This window comes from Hevea brasiliensis, chromosome 16 (genome assembly GCF_030052815.1).
Source record: "Hevea brasiliensis isolate MT/VB/25A 57/8 chromosome 16, ASM3005281v1, whole genome shotgun sequence".
NCBI classification, from domain to species: domain Eukaryota; kingdom Viridiplantae; phylum Streptophyta; class Magnoliopsida; order Malpighiales; family Euphorbiaceae; genus Hevea; species Hevea brasiliensis.
Window position 1 is genome coordinate 3,308,662 of NC_079508.1, and position 17,279 is coordinate 3,325,940.

Consider the following 17,279-nt stretch of genomic DNA (forward strand, 5'->3'; position numbering starts at 1 on the left):
CTAAAACTTTTATTTCGATCTATTAAATATTTTAATTTTTATTTTATATATTAAATATGAAGTTATCTAATCGACGGATCGAATAAATAAATATACGTGCATAAAAAATAAACGAAATTATAATAATATTAATATGCTATTTTAAAATATTGTTACAATTAAAAAAAATGATACATGAAATAATAAAGAATGAGTGAAAACTGAAAAGGTAAAAAATAAAAAATAAAAATAAAAATAAAAATAACATTATTATTTTTATTATATTATGTGAAAATTTGCATTTATTCACCTAAGACTTTATGTGTTATAAAAATAAAAGTATAAAAACTAAATAGAAAATAATAAAAAAAATTCTAATTGTCAATTTATATATTCGTTTTAGTACCAATACAATGTTCGATTCTGATTGGGTTCCGAGTTTACTTAGAAATCATAACTAAATTGAAATTTTAGTATGATTCTAATTCGGTTTTTTAAGTTTTCAATTTCGATTTCAATTCAGTTCTCAATTTTTTATTTTGATTCAGTTCGATATGATTCTAATTCAGTTCTTAATTTTAAAAACAGTTTTATATAATTTTTTTTTCATATAAAGTCATACTTGATTTATCAATTAAATTTTAAAGTTGATCATTAATACACAATATATTATATAATATATCTTTTACCTATTTTTAAATTATATAATCTTTAACTATAAGATTTATATATAATTTAAAATTAATCATATTATATAATATTTAGAACTAAGTCTTTGTTGTTGTACATAATATAATAGTAACATGATATACCTTTTAGATATTTTTTAATTATATATCTTTAACTATAAGATACGTATATAATTATGAATTAAGTATATACATAACATAATATTACTTTACAATTAAGAATGATAAAATGTTTTAATGTATTTATAATTAAAATTATTGAAAAAATATCGATAAATAAAAAAGAAGGTAATATTTTATATATATATATATATATATATATATATATATATATATATATTATAATCTTAATTACATTTAAATATATAATTATATTGAAAGTATATAATACATTAAAAAAGTATGAAAAAAAATACATATATAAAGTTGATTTTCAATTTAATTTTGATTTTGTATACATTTGGTTTAATTTAGTTTTAGTATAGTTCCGGTCTGATTTTTAATGAAAACTAAAATCAAATTAAATCCTAAAAAGAGAATTGATTCAATTCGATTCTCTATTATTCTTTCAGTTTGATTTGAACCCAAGAGCTGTTTACAACTCTAATACTTAGAATTATTAAAATCAGGAAAGTTTGTGTTTTTTTAATCAATTAGGCAAAAGATAAAAAGCATGGATTGAAAAAGTGTGAATAGTTTCAATGGCAGGATTAAAAAAAAAAAAAAGAAAAAAAGCATAAATTAAACAAATTTGAGCTAATGGTTGATGAAGCATGCATATCTTTTCTCAACACACCTACCAACTACCACAAGTTACATTCATTTGACTTTGAAAATGCAAAATTAACATATTCCTACCTAGAATTTTAGAGAGCCCATTGATTCTCTTCAAAAACCATTGGACACCTACCCTCGTTCCACCAACTCTCTTGTCCCTACTCCTTATAAATTCGTTTCTCCCCTTCATTTCATCTCATAAAATCATATAATTTCTCTCTCTCTCTCTCTCTCTCTCTCTCTCTCAATCTCAACATGGGTCATCCTGTTTCAAATTCAATATCTTGCTCTCTCATTGCTATAGCAGTGGTGGCATTATTTTTCACCAAATTTGCACATTTCTCACTCATCCTCCCTCTAATTCTTATTGCACACTCGTTTAAGCAACAGAAGAGTCACCAAAGGAACCTCCCTCCAGGCCCTATTTCAATCCCAATATTTGGGAATTGGCTCCAAGTTGGGAATGACCTTAACCACCGTCTTCTAGCCTCCATGTCAAAGTCTTATGGTCCCATATTCCTACTAAAGCTTGGTTCAAAAAATTTAGCAGTGGTTTCAGATCCTGAGCTAGCCACCCAAGTTCTACACACACAAGGTGTAGAATTCGGGTCTCGACCACGTAATGTTGTGTTCGATATTTTCACAGGCAATGGTCAAGATATGGTGTTCACAATCTATGGTGATCATTGGAGAAAGATGCGTAGAATTATGACCCTACCATTCTTCACTAACAAAGTTGTGCAACATTATAGCAATATGTGGGAGCAAGAAATGGAGCTTGTGGTGACTGACTTGTTTAAACATGCTGAGAAGATGAGAAGTGAAGGGATTGTCATCAGGAAACGTTTGCAGCTGATGCTATATAATATTATGTATGGAATGATGTTTGATGCAAGATTTCAGTCTCAAGATGACCCTTTGTTCATTGAAGCTACTAGGTTTAATTCTGAGAGAAGTCGGTTGGCTCAAAGCTTTGAGTACAATTATGGAGATTTTATTCCTTTGCTTAGACCTTTTTTAAGAGGCTACTTGAACAAGTGCAAGGATTTGCAGCAAAGGAGATTAGCTTTCTTCAACAACTATTTTGTGGAAAAAAGGAGGTATGCATTATAGCTCATTTCATATCATATATAATCAAAAGAATGCACCCAACTTACATATATAATGAAAGTTACTCCACTTGTGATATGGAGATCACATATTCGAGTCATGGAAACATCTCAGAAGAGCAGAGTTTAAAGTTGCATGCATTAACCCTCCCTAAAAGCCCACAAGTGTGAAGTACTTTCTGGGCTAATTAAGTCACCCTTTTTTATATAACATTTCATGCCTGTAGATTCTAATTTGATTTATTTTTGTTAATTTTACAGGAAAATAATGGCTGCAAATGGAGAGAAACACCAAATAAACTGTGCAATAGATCACATACTTTATGCTCAAATGAAAGGAGAGATTAGCGAAGAAAATGTGTTATATATTGTAGAGAACATTAATGTGGCAGCAATAGAGACCACACTATGGTCAATGGAGTGGGCTATAGCTGAGTTGGCGAACAATCCAACCGTCCAAAGGAAGATCAGAGACGAAATCTCAGCCGTCCTAAAGGGAAATCCAGTCACAGAATCAAACCTACATGAATTACCTTACTTGCAGGCCACAGTAAAAGAGACATTAAGGTTGCATACCCCAATTCCCTTGCTAGTACCACATATGAACCTTGAAGAAGCAAAATTAGGGGGTTTTACAATTCCTAGAGAATCCAAGGTGGTGGTCAATGCATGGTGGTTAGCTAATAACCCTCAATGGTGGAAGAATCCGGAGGAGTTCAGGCCAGAGCGATTTTTTGAAGAAGAATGTGGCACGGAAGCTGTCGCCGGAGGAAAGGTCGATTTTCGGTACTTGCCATTTGGTATGGGTAGACGCAGCTGCCCGGGGATCATACTAGCATTACCAATTCTAGGGCTTGTGATAGCGAAATTGGTATCAAACTTTGAGATGAAAGCTCCATCCGGGACAAGGAAGATTGATGTGAGTGAAAAGGGAGGACAATTCAGCTTGCACATTGCTAATCATTCCACAGTTGTTTTTGAACCAATCCATGCATGATGTGATCGTGATTTTAAAATTTTCAAACCAAATAATATGTCCTATAAGAAGGTGCTTAATTTGATTGTGAAGTCGTTGCAGGCTGTTTCTTTTTTTTTTAATTTATTTTTATTTTTTAATTGTGTGAACAAAAATATTTATGTTGTGAAATGAAAAACCAAATTATAAAAATCATGTGATGAATCGATGAACAGTATTAAATACAGTCTTCTCTCATATTTGATCCGCTTTATAACCCATCATGAATCTTAAAGCCCAGATGGTAGAAAATAATCTAGATGAGAAGATGGAACAGAATTGCTATTAATTTTTAAATGAACAATACAAAAATCTCATCTCACTATCTCACTATCTCAATTACAATGCCACACGATAACCGTAAAAGAACAAAGAAGGAAAGAATTGGCTGACTCTAACCACCAGGAAAGGATTCCCCCAACAAGGAAAAGAACCCCTTCTTTACAAAGAAGACACTTAACCGAATTCTCAAGACATGCCAAAGCTGTTTCCACACCCCTTTATTTATACTTTTTCTCTCTCTCCTACTCATCCAGCTGTTGGCACCCCTTCACATGCCACTGGCACCACTAACAACCTCCTCTCTGTCATTACCTTCATTTGCTCTTCTAGAATATACTTGAAAGGTCCTACGGTTTGGACTAGCTACTGCATGCCCACCGTTGCCATCCCAAGGAAAACTAGCCTTATCCCAGGGCTAAAATGGGCCCTCTTTCTGGACAGTGCTGGTTTGGCAAATAGCTTCAGGCTCAATGAGTGTCTTTAGCCACCAAATCTATAGGAAGAGTGGTCACCACCGAATATTGCCAATTACTCTCTTAACATGAAAAACAGGGTGTACCTTGGATGCTGGTGCAGGCGCAATTTGTAAGCAACAACAACTATTTTCCCACAATCTCGAAACGACCAAAATATTTCACTACCAATTTTTTATTGGCTCGTCATGCCATGGACTGTTGGCAGTGGGGACGAAGCTCAAGAAACACCTTGACACCGATATCAAATTAGACATCCCTCCAGTGCTTATCAGCAAATTTTTTTCATCTGTTGTTGTGCCCAGTTGAGGTTAAATTGCAGCAGGCAGAAAATTTCATCACAATCAACCAAATTTTGGGCCACGGATTCAACATGTGTCTCTCCATGCAAGAAACAACTGAGGTGGGAGGTGGTCAAATGGTGTTTGGCAGACAGCACCTTAGAAGGAGGTGTTGTACCAATACTCAGCCCAGCACAAGCACTTCAACCATAGCTTAGGCTGCTCCGAGGAGAAAAAATGCAGATAGGATTCAATGGTATAGCTCAAGAAGACCTCCATTTGCCCATCCATTCGCGGATGGTAGGCTAAACAAAATTTCAACTGTGTGCCCTGGAGGCAAAGCAATGAAATGGCCATATGGGAAGGTAAAGAGATAAGGGTTAAATCTCCTTCTATATGCTGGACTTTATAAACTGTGTTTTGAGAACCAATCTTTTAGTCGTAATAATTGCAGTTGAGGAAGACTCTTGTTTTTGAAGTGAATCTTTGGGGAAAATGAGTTGTCCACAATTATCAGAAAATAATGTCCAACAATGTCATCTTGAAAAATGTACCCTTAATTTGGTAACAGGCATCAAGGACAAGGTAGTGCACCATTTCCATGCTGAAATTTTGATAGCATCATTACTCAGCAACAACATTACAATAGAAAAATGAGAACAGAAAAATAAAATGATCACTTAGATTAAGGAACACATTACTAGAATCTAAAATTTTAAATTGAATTGAGTACAAAAGCAGAAGCCTTTCAAAAAATATTTACCTCCAGATGAATAGGCCATTTACTCTGAAGTCTGATCAGCACTATATCCCATCAATCTTACTCATCTTTTATCTGCTTTCCTATAGCCTTGGTATCCTATTTCCCCATTGGAAAAGATGATTTTTTTTTTTACATAAATTTGGATTTAAGAAAGAGACATGAATGGATGAACTAGCAATAAAAATGAGTAGAATGGATTGGATGGAAGTGATGAGTTGAGCTGTTTCTGGTCTTATGAGAAGGTGAAGAGATAAGGTTCAAGTCTCCTTTTATATGAAGGACTTTATAATTTTATTTTGAGAACCAATCTTTTAGCCGTAACAATTGTGGTTGAGGAAGACTCTTGTTTTTGAACTGAATCAATGGGGGAAAATGAGTTGTCAACAATTATCAGAAAATAATGTCCAACAATATCATCTTGAAAAATGTATCCTTAATTTGATACCAGGAATCAAAGACAAGGTAGTGCCACAGTGCCCCACTTCCATGCTGAAATTTTGATAGCATCATTACTCAGCAACAACATTACAATAGAAAATGTAACAATTCAAATTCCAAAAGATGAGAACAGAAAAATAAAATGATCACTTAGATTAAGGAACATATTACTAGAATCTAAAATTTTAAATTGAATTGAGAAGCAAAAACCTTTAAAAGAATATTTACCTCCAGATGGATAGGCCATTTACTCTGATCAGCACTACACCCCATCAATCTTACTCCATCTTTTATCTGCTTTCCTATAGCCTTAGTATCTTATTATAACATCTGCACTGATCAATATAAAACAATGTCTGATATGGACAGAGGTTCCTTTATTCTTAGCTTAGATGTTCTACACAGTAAGAAGTGAGGTTACTTCAATCTTACACCAAAAAGCTCATCTCAGGAAGCCTATCATAGTTGAATATTTGTACTTCGCTTTAGATAAACTAGCAGCTTGACAGTAGATCAAGAACAGGCATCCCATTAGTATTTGCAGCGATAAAAAGGTCCCCACAGAAGAAGAATAATGAAAGAGAGCAAACCAGAATAATGAACATCTTCTTTCTCAATATAGGGAGATAAGTCGTTTCTGTTAAACAAAAAGTGTAAATAATAAATATGATAAAAACACCTTTACAGTATTAAGTACAAAGGCTTATGAATAAACTCAGAACCATAATCATAAGCATTATTTCAGTGAATTAATTTGTTGGTAAGAGATTATACTAGCTTAAGAAGATTATTGAGATAATGGGAACTGGGAAGGCTTTTGTTGGTAGAAGATCACAGAGATACAGTCTACATAGTGCAAGTCAAATGAACATATACAAGATTCAACATCACAATGCATGTCACAGAAACTATCCCCAGAAAGCCATAGATCCATATAGTTAATCTTTCCCAATATTAAATTTGAAATTTCAAACTCTAAACTTCAAATTCAATCACTTACATCAATTGAACTAGGAAAAGCAGATCACAAATATAAGTAGCACAAGTAGGAAAAAAAATTATAAAATAAAAAAGAAAAAAGAGAAAAACAAGCAACTATTGAATTTATTTTCTCGAGAATCAAACAAGAAATGTGTGTGTGTGTGAGAGAGAGAGAGAGAGAGAGAGATGGATATGCCTGAAATAAGATACAGCTCAATGATGCTACGCATCGCCATTTTACTGGTTTTGGAGGCAGCTGAGAAAATTGAAAGCAACAAGCATTGATTGTGGATGCCAGATTGCCTTCCACAATAAGCAATCAAGGCGGCTTGGCTGAGAGTCATAGAAGATAGGCAAAGTTGTTGAGAGGAATTAATAGGGGTTAGTTTTGTCTTCTGTTAGAATTATACCATGCGAAAAGTAAGATACCCAAACTGATTGGCAGGTATCACATGCCTATATTGAGTAGGAATACAAGAATTCAGGGAGTACAACATTCCTGGGAATATAATATAACCCTTCTGCCAAACATGAGAAATGATTTCCCAGTTTATCTCATTACTGGGAATGGCATGCCACTCCCCTCTACCAAACACCACTTAAAAATTTTCATCTGGGCAGGACATGGAAGAAAAGTTTCCTTACTGCAAACCCACCCACTTCTTGAAGCTTAATGCTGCTTCTCTCTTTTTTAGTTGTGCTTCTGTCTGGAATTTGGGAGCTTTTCCCTTATGAAGTGTTTTATGGTACTTCAAGAAGAGGGTTCGATACTTGTACTTGTCAATGAACATGTTCCCTTTCTCCATCATATCAACAACTTCATTTGCCCGAACAAAAAATCCACCTCTAACAAATGTATAAAGTACAGAATCCAGGAGTTCCTGATCAAACAACATTGAGGTGGCTGAAGCAAGAGCTTTCATTTCACCCCATAGCTCTGTCACCTCCACATACTTCCCCCCAATAGCAGCATAGCCTGTTACCATAGAATGAAAAGTCTGAGCATTTGGAGCATGCCCCAGGATCCTCATGTTCTTCAAAGCCTTCTCTGCATCTTTCATCAATTTCTTTCTACAGAAAAAATGGATTACATTATTCCAGTCATGAACTCCAGAGTCCAATGTCTGCCCATCCTCGATTTCCCGCAAGAGCTTTGTCATCAACCCTGTTTCACCACCCTCTGAACATCCCTTAACCAACATCTCAAATTCCTGATGACTAGCTCTACTTATTTTAGCATCTTTCACCTCCTTGAACAGGTGGAGGGCACCATGAGTATCTTTTTGCAGAACTCGGGATTCAATCAAGGCCTCATAGCAGCTTGAGTCTAGTTGGATCCCTGCTCTACGAGCATCTCGTAGAAGTGATGCAGCCTCTCCTGCTCTGCTAGCTTTACAATAGGATTTTAAAAGGGAAGCATATACAGAAGAACTTGTTCTAACCCCGGCCAAACGCATCTCATCAAGAAGGTCATGTGCCTGATCGAGCCACCCAAGTGAAATGCATGAATTAATGACATGAACTAAGACTGAATCATCATTAGAAGCAGGGGAATCTTCTTTCTCGGCCTTGTTGAGAAAGGCAACCAACTCCTTAGTCTTGCCAGATTCTAAATATGCCTTGATCAGTTTCACATAAATTTTATCAGTAGGCAGAAGAATACCATGATCAGTTGTAATTAATTCAACTTGTGTCTGCAACTTTCCTAACAAAGCACCAAGTAGCTCCTTTGCCTCTGCTTCAAGTTTCAAAAAGTTTCGATCTTTAAAGAACTCTTTATAAGAAATCATACAATCTCCAATTGATGTATTTTTCTTTAAGCCATCTGGTTCTCTGCGGTTCAGACTTTTCTGAGAAAACTGTCCTGTAGAGGACTCGCAGTTATCTTGAATGAGAAGCGTGGCTGCAGCAAAAGAGTTGCGTGCTTCCTTTGCTTTCCAAAGCATTTTCAAAACCATGTTGGAAGCAGATTCAAGGTCCCCAAATTTCAACTGGCATTGTAGTAAACAAGTATAGAACTGCCGAAATTGAATATCGCTTAAACTATAAGCTTCATCTACATGTCTCTTAAGCTTCTTGAGTTCTTCTCTTCTCCCATTCCTCTCATATATATGTGCCATTGTTATCAACAAAGTTGCATCGACTTTAATATGAATGTGAGGCATCATATCAAGGAGCTGCTCAGCTTTCCTTGTTTTCCCAAACAAGAGACACCCAGCCAAAGCAATATTCACAGAAGTAGTATTAGGCTTCATAGCAATCAAAGGTGCATTGCTCTTCTTACGCGGGTCCACCCTGCCACCTTGGAACAAGTAACCTATCTCAAGGATCAACTCAGCAGTAAGGTAAGCTCCAGGAGCTGTTTGTGACATGTGGGCCAAAATTGCAGACCAAGCAGTCACGGGAGGATATAGTTCCATTTCTATCAACCTTCTTATAATAGTTGATGCTGGAACTGATAAACCACATTTAGCAAGACCAAAGGAGAGATATATCAGAGGTTCTTTTTCCAACAAATTCTGTTTACTTTCCTCAACAGCCTGTTCCACCAAGCCATAAGCCTTCTCAAGCCACTGAACATCAATGCTTTCTGCAAATCTTGCTAGAAGTTTATTTACAATGGATTTTCGTGGAAATCCTTCCATATGCATATGCTGTTCAAACAGCTTCCAGGCATCATTAAATCTATTATCATCAATAGCGTTTTCTATTTCCATACTTAGTTTGGCTGGGTCTCGAGCCTGGACCAAGATAGCTCCACCAAAAGTTGATAAAGAATGCATTTGACGAGAGAAGCCATCCGACATTCCTAAAATAACAATTGGCAAGTACAAGTTGATCAAAGAGGAATTGATGAACTCACAGACAGGCCTGTGACTTGAAGAAACTCTAATCTGGTGTCTGAAAATCTGAGTGGCATTGTATCCATTGTTGACAAGTAAGGGCAAAAAAACTGTAGGGGAAACTGCAGTGATCCCATGTCTCAAGTTCCTTAAAGACAACATTGTTTTTCCAAAAGACAATTATCAACTAGAAATCCTGCAATGAACAGATCAAAAAATGCTGTCTAATACTATACATAATATAAAAACCTTACCACAACTACAACTTGCATAGAAATGTTAAGATAAAAATACAGCAAATTTTGATCAATACTGATGTAGATGATAATGAGCACCATGCAAATGAGGATTTAATGCAAGTAGGAATAGTTACGGGATGGGGGCATGGCAGCAATTTACACTGTTTGAGATGAAAGAAAGTAGCAGAAAGAAAATTGTGATGGAAAATATGAGGAGAAACTAATTTTCCTTTGTTTGGGAAATGGAAGAATGATAACCTCAAATTTTCCAATGGAGGGAAAATTAAGCCCAAAAATTTGAAATGATCAACATTAATCAGAAAAAAAAAAAAAAGAAAAAGAAATGACAGGTTTGAATTCAAATTTACAATCACTTGTACCAAAATGATAGGAAGAAAAATTCAAAAAGATCAAACAGCAAACCAAAAACAAAAAAAAATCTAAATATATACTTGCAGACAAAAAAATAATCACTAAATCCCAACTAAAATCCAATTCAAAGCAAGAAACGAAACCCCAAATGAAAAATAAAAGAAATTTACCTTTATAATCTCAGCAAAACGGAACCCACGAGCGCACCGAGAAAAGTGGCATCGAACATGTTGGAGACTAAAATCAATAAATTATGAGTAATCAAGCTCTCCCAATTAGAGAGAAGTACCGATGGTGGATTGTGGTTTCCGGCGGCAATCACCACAGAATTAAGGCCGGTGACGTTGGTGAGAGATTGGCAGAGAGGAGGTAAAGAGCATGAGATGGTCTTTTATTTTCGTCTTAAATGAGAGAACAGGATTCAGTGACGGGCACACGAGATGGCCACGGTTGAGGACCGCCGGTTAGGGTTACTGTTTAGATTCAATAAAATTACGAATCTAAATCAAATTGACAAGGTATAATTTGAAAGATAATTCCTGAATTATCGATTCTGATTTAAGCTTTGGTTTTAAATGATTTGAAAGGCGATTCGAAAAAGAACGGTTTAAAATAATTTAAAAGACGATTTGGAGGTGGTTTAGGAATGGTTTAAAGTTAGTTTAAATAAAAAAAATTAGAGAAAAATTTTATTGATTCAAAATTTAAGTTATATTTGTAAAAATATTTTAATTTTTCTTAAAAATTTTTCAATCAAAATAAAATAAGAAAAAAAAGAAAGAAAATAATTTATCTTTAAGAAAAATTTAATAAATAAATACTTGAATCTGATTAAAAAACTAGAGATGAAATTATTTTTTTTTAAGAAATTAGTAAAAAGTGTATGAAGTTAATTTTACATAAACATCCCTTTAAAATTTAGAGGAATAAAAATTTCTAGTTCTATTACTTGCTTTTGTTTTTAAACTACATAATAATTGATAATTAAAAAGTATTAAAGAGAAAAAAAAATAAAATAGTGGGTATTGAAAATTTTATTAAGAATTTAAAGTAATAAAAAAGTAATTGAGGTAGTATTGAAAATTTCAGTAAGTATATAAAATAATAAAGTAGGAAAATTGAGAGAGTATAGGAAATTAAAATGAATGTAGAAAATAATTATTTAGAGAATTTGAGAAAAATTAAAAAAATATTAAGAATTGAAGAAAATGCAGAGAATAATTGTGTAGAGAATTAATGATTTATATAAATGAATTAAGAGTGAGGTAACATATTTATTGAATTTTTTTAATTTAAATCGCTAGTTTAATCTGGTTTAAAATAGTCGGTTCAATTCGGTTCGAAACTGTCAATTCACAATTTTTAAAAAATATGAATCTGAACTAAACCGCAAAAAAACGATTTAAGTCTGATTTGAAAGTAATTCCTATTTTGATTGATTTTGACCGAACTAATTTTAATTTGATTTCAATTCAAAACCGGACTGTGGCGCTAGTCTTCACATTAATAAACCTGCAGCATATAATAAAATGGGTATTTTGATATATAGTTTTTTTTTTTTTTTATGTTTTGACGTTATTGTGCGTATTCGTATCTAATTTTTTTATGTAATTTTTTATTAATTTTTCATCTAAAATATGATATTATTAAAATATATTAATTTTTAAAATTAATTAAATTTAATTTTTCATTATTATAACATCAAATTATTATAAATGTATTTACATTTAATTTGTTAGTCTAAATAAAATTAGATGGCTATATTTTTTTAAATCATCCTCTTTAATTTTAATTACTATATATATAGTTTAAAATTTTTTTCTTTTATTTATATATATTTATATAATTTAAGGTTAAATCATTTTTATGTTGTATTATTAATAATGTCCATATTATATTGCTTTTATAAATATGTTAGCGATTCATATATTATTTTAAAGTTTTTTTTAGAAAATTTTATTTGTAACACCCCAAAAATTTTAAATTTTAGTATTTTATGAGTAATATTGATATTTTAATTTTATTTAAATTTTAAGAAATTATTTGAGATTTTTCAGATTTTAAAAATCGGGTTCAATTTTCCGAAAATATAAACTTTGATGATTTTTAAAAATTAATTTAAAGACCACGTGGCAAAACTAAAAATATATTTGGAGTCTACGAATTTTCTGAGTTTTCTGAAATTTTTTTTCGGAATTTTTGGACCTCGTTTTCGGTCCCAAGGCAGAGTAAAAATTCAAAATTTTGTATTCTAAATCGAACTGGCCAAATCGAACCAGACCAGATCGGACCGGCCTTCTTCTTCCTTTTTCTTCCTCTCCCGCACGCGTTTCTCCTCCTCTCTTCCTCTCCCGTTTTCTCTCTCCTCCCTCCTCCCTCCCATGCCGCCACCTCGCCCCACCCTTCCCCACGGCCACGACGCCCAGCAAAAAACGCGCTCGAACGCCCCCTTACGCGCTCACGACTTTTCGTCTTCCCGACCGAAATCCGACCGATCTGGCCACCAATCGGACCGGGTCTTGTGTCTAAATCCATCTATTCGTCGAGAGCTTTCCATAGACACCAAGAACACCGAAATCCATAGAGCGGTTTGTCCAATTTTTGCCCGGGAAGTTTTAGCCCATTTTGACTTTTGGGCTAAATTTCTCGCAAACCGTGAACCCCACAAGAAAACCGAGAGTACCAGAGCACTCCACTCGTCGAGAGCTTCGCGGGGATATAAATTTCAAATTTTTCTGATACCGTTTTTTGGTGGGTCCCACGGAACTTCGCAGTATTTTTCCGAGAGTTTAATGAGCTTAGAAAATTCTGTAAAATTTATGTACTAACCCCCGTGTTGTGGGCTTCATGTAGGTATCTTCAATTCGCGGAAATTCGACAGTTGACCGGGTTTGTGAATTTCCGGTCAGACAGACCGGCTACCGAAAAAAGTCTCCGAATTGAATCGAGGTTTTGGCTACCCCACCATTATTAGACGTCCCGAGCGCGTCCCCGGAGTTGGAATCGGCAAAGGTAAACCTGAACCTTGCTTTTTCATAATTTTCTAGTGCTTAAATATGATTAAAAATCCATAAAATATTCGTGAAAGTTCAGAAAATTATGATTCTTTTTGTAATAGCCTAGTAATATTGCTAAGGACCGCGGGGCAAAGTTTTAGAATTTTTAGAGCTTGTTTGGGCAATTTTTGCAAAAATGATCAATTATAAGGACTAAATTGAAATTTTACATATTGTGATGGATGATTGATTTGATGGGACCAGGAGGGGCTGTGTGATGTGATTGAGTTGTGGATATATGGATTGTGAATATAGAAGTGTGTTTTGAGCCCTTTTGTAGGTTGGGTAGGTCCTAGATATAGGGGAGACTCTATCGGATTTTCGGCACGACTTAGGACGTATTTGGTCTTTTCTTAATTTGTATTGAGTCAATTGTATTAAATAATTGTAATGTAATTATCAGGTGAGCCGGAACAGCCTTCTTCCTCCGCCCAGCCGCCACAGTGATTGCTGTCAAGTTTGTGAGTAAAATATTAATTTTAATTGTAATTTCACTATTATTATATATTCAAGCATGTCCATGCATCACTTATATGTATGTATCTATGTAGTTAAACTCTAGGCACGTTTTATGTTGCATTCATAACTGTTAATGTGCCATGGATGTTGTTGTGGTAATTTGGAGCAGTGTGCGTTCGTTGGCATGCATGTGATGTGGTGTGGACTATGGATAGGACGGGTAGACACGGCTTGAGATCTTCGCTGGGACCCGGTCCTTCGGGGTAGTCACGGCTTGAGTTCTTCGCTGGGACCCCGATTTGGTTTATTAAGTGAAAGTCCGGCTTGAGTTCTTCGCTGGCACCAGGTTGGATTTAAAAGAGGTGTATAGGGGATCAGCTCCCATATATTATGATTGATATTACTGGGTGTGTGAGTGCTCCAAATTACTTTTTTGCTATTATGATGTGAATTTGTTGCTGATGTTGCATTTCACTCCACAGGATGCATTAGTTTTAGATAGTTATAGAGATTATGGTTAAAATTGATATTTTACTCTCTGAGTCGAACGCTCACTCCTGTTCAATATTTTTCCAGGCCACAGGAGGATTTTTTTGAGGTTAACCTGCTTTTCTCCCTCGCAGGTCATCTATTTATGTTTGTGTAATTTTATAAACTTCTAGAATTTCCACATGTGTTAGAAATATTCATATGAATTGGGTCTGTAATATAAATTGCTATTTTGGACCTGTAAACTTATTATTCTATGCATGTTGATGGACTGGATAAGGGAGCAGAGCTCCCATTTATTTTATGTAGTTATGAGTATGTGGAGGGTGAGCTGAGCTCCCCAATTGATATATATTGTGTTTACAGGTCGGGTGAGTCAAAAACTCCCCGTTGAAGGTCTAATTTATGGTCGGACTCTGTCCGGTTGAATTCTTGAAATTGGGCCCAAATAGGCCTTAGAGTTGGGTTAATGAATAGTTAGGCTTACTACTGGCCTCGGGGGCTTTAGGCTGGCCCAGGTCCTAGTGCCGGTTCGGCCCATAGGTTGGGTTGTGACAAATGTGGTATCAGAGCTTAGGCTCCAGATTCTTAGGGATTGTTTGTCTAAAGTGTTGGGAAGAGTCTACTAGGAGTCACATGCGGAAAATAGGGTCCACATTCGTCTTGCATTGTCATCTTTGCTTCTAGTTTCTGCTTTATATATTATGTGTAAACATGAGTCTATAGAGCTATGTAATATGCAGTTTTGAATTTTGTGGGCTAATGCTGTTGAATTTCAGGAAAATGCTTAGAAGCAGGAGAGCTGCCACTGCACTAGAACCAGATGTGCCTAACGAGGTGTCAGACAGGATGAGGCGCCTGCCCTGAGGAGACGGGGTAAGAGGCCTAGAGCTGCTCAAGTAGAAAAGCAGCTGCCACCAGTTCAGGAACAATCTTTTATGGCACAGGGTCCCATGGACCCAATGGCAACTACTCTAGCTGGGTTGCAGAGAACCATCGACATGTCTACCCTCCACAACAGCAGCAGTCCACCGCACCAAGAGGGGAACCTTACAAACAGATAATAAATTTCAAGAAGTTTGTGCCTGGTACTTATGATGTGTCAGACGATGTATATTGGTTTTTGGATTCCTGCTGACAGGCAGGAATAGAATTGCAGTTGACTGATAGAAGACTTATAGAGTGTATGCAGCATGTCATGGGGCCTATGCCTAGACAATGGATGAATGATTACATATCACCTCGGATGGAGGGTTTGTCGTGGACTCAGTTTGTGGAATTGTTCATCAACCGGTTTGTACCAGAAAGTTTCAGAGACCAAAAGCAATGGGCCTTTGAGGCCTTAAGACAGAATGGCAGGTTTGTAAATGAATATGCTACAGAATTTCTGGAATTGAGCAGGTATGCCCCTATAGCAGTAGCTACAGAAACTATGAAGGTGAAGAGATTCCTAAAGGGGAGTGTGCGAGATATGCACCGACCACAAGAGTTTGAAGTACATCTTCCAACAGAGGGACTTAAACTTGAGACAGAGGAGATGGATGGAGCTTCTGAAAGACTATGATTGCACCATCCAGTACCACCCTGGGAAGGCCAATGTAGTAGCAGATACTTTGAGCAGAAAATCTTCTGGCAGTTTGGCGCACATTTCAGCAGAGAAAAGACCGTTGATCCAAGAAGTACATGAGTTGTTGGATCAAGGTTTAATCCTAGATCTTTCAGATGAGGGGGTATTATTAGCTCATTTTTCAGTGAGGCTAGACTTGCGAGACAGAGTTAGAGTTTCCCAGCACAGTGACCAACAATTAATGAAAATCATAAAAAGAGTACAACAAGGTGAAGGTGGTGAGTTTGGATTTGCCAATTATGGCGCCCTAGTGCAAGGTTCTATGATATGTGTGCCCGATGTGGACAATCTCAGAAATGAAATCATGCAAGAGGCACACTATACACTGTACAATGTCCACCCAGGCTCCACCAAGATGTACCATGATGTGAAGGATAGCTATTGGTGGAATGGCATGAAGAGAGACATAGCAGACTTCGTGTCCAATTGCTTGACTTGTCAGAAGGTGAAGTTTGAACACTAGAGACCGTCAAGGAAGCTGCAAGAGCTTCCTATCCCAGAATGGAAGTGGGAAATGATTACTATGAATTTTGTGACTGGGTTGTCTCGTACCACGCGAGGATATGATTCGATATGGGTAATTGTAGACCGGCTAACCAAATCAGCTCACTTCTTGCCTGTGAAAACTACATATTCTGTGGCACAGTATGTTCGGCTTTACATTCGAGAAATAGTCAGATTGCATGGAGTTCCTGCTTCCATAATATCTGACAGAGGGCCCCAGTTCACTTTTCGATTTTGGAGAAAGTTACAGGAGGCACTTGGCACACAGTTGAACTTCAGTACGGCCTTCCACCCTCAGACAGACGGACAGTCCGAAAGGACAATCCAAACACTGGAAGACATGCTTCGCATGAGTGTTTTGGATTTTGGAGGTCAATGGGATGATCAGCTAGCTTTGGTGGAGTTTGCCTACAACAACAGTTACCATTCCAGCATAGGGATGGCACCCTATGAGGCACTATATGGAAGAAAGTGTAGGTCTCCTCTGTGTTGGATGGAAATGGGAGAAGTGAAGGTGCATGATGTAGACCTAGTGCAGTACACTTCAGAGGTAGTTCATTTAATCAGGGAACGATTAAAAACAGCTTTCAGTAGGCAGAAGAGTTATGCAGACCCAAGACGGAGGGATGTGGAGTTTGCAATAGGCGACTATGTATTCCTGAAGGTTTCTCCAATGAAGGGAGTCATGAGATTTGGAAAGAAGGGCAAGTTGGCACCTCGGTATATCGGACCTTTTGAGGTTACTGATAGAGTTGGAGCAGCTTGCTCACCGCTGGAGCTACCACCCAACCTTTCTCACGTTCATCCTGTGTTTCACATCTCCATGCTCAGGAAATACATTCCAGACCCTTCTCATGTACTACAACCGGATGTAATAGAGCTAAAAGAGAACTTAACATTTGA

General features: G+C 36.1%; 2 protein-coding genes across 8 annotated transcripts; one reads left to right on the forward strand and one right to left on the reverse strand.

Moving 5' to 3' along the window:
• Positions 1-1,658: 1,658 nt before the first annotated feature.
• Positions 1,659-3,622, forward strand: LOC110653493 (cytochrome P450 CYP73A100). Its single transcript, XM_021809166.2, has 2 exons — positions 1,659-2,545; positions 2,816-3,622. Exons 1-2 carry the CDS (start codon positions 1,701-1,703, stop codon positions 3,549-3,551), a joined length of 1,581 nt encoding a protein of 526 aa, XP_021664858.2. The 5' UTR covers positions 1,659-1,700; the 3' UTR covers positions 3,552-3,622.
• A 204-nt stretch (positions 3,623-3,826) lies between these two features.
• LOC110653491 (pentatricopeptide repeat-containing protein At1g03100, mitochondrial) lies at positions 3,827-10,773 on the reverse strand. Of its 7 annotated transcripts, XM_058138261.1 has the most exons (6): positions 10,412-10,728; positions 6,984-9,826; positions 6,239-6,443; positions 6,035-6,141; positions 5,369-5,857; positions 3,827-5,209 (listed from the first exon to the last, which is right to left on the reverse strand). In XM_058138261.1, the coding sequence occupies exon 2, from the start codon at positions 9,790-9,792 to the stop codon at positions 7,429-7,431; it is 2,364 nt and encodes a 787-aa protein (XP_057994244.1). In that variant the 5' UTR covers positions 9,793-9,826; positions 10,412-10,728; the 3' UTR covers positions 3,827-5,209; positions 5,369-5,857; positions 6,035-6,141; positions 6,239-6,443; positions 6,984-7,428. The 7 variants fall into 7 exon arrangements, with proteins under 7 accessions (XP_057994244.1, XP_057994246.1, XP_021664845.2 ...); XM_058138263.1 differs by lacking the exon at positions 10,412-10,728 and having other exon boundaries at positions 6,239-6,307; positions 6,397-9,826; XM_021809153.2 differs by having other exon boundaries at positions 6,035-9,826; positions 10,412-10,773.
• Between the last annotated feature and the right edge of the window lie 6,506 nt (positions 10,774-17,279).

Coding starts and splice junctions, on each gene's coding strand:
- LOC110653493 (XM_021809166.2), top strand. CDS start 1,701: ATGGGTCATCCTGTTTCAAATTCAATATCTTGCTCTCTCATTGCTATA. Junction 2,546..2,815: donor TATTTTGTGGAAAAAAGGAG/GTATGCATTATA, acceptor TTAATTTTACAG/GAAAATAATGGCTGCAAATG.
- LOC110653491 (XM_021809153.2), bottom strand. CDS start 9,792: ATGTTGTCTTTAAGGAACTTGAGACATGGGATCACTGCAGTTTCCCCT.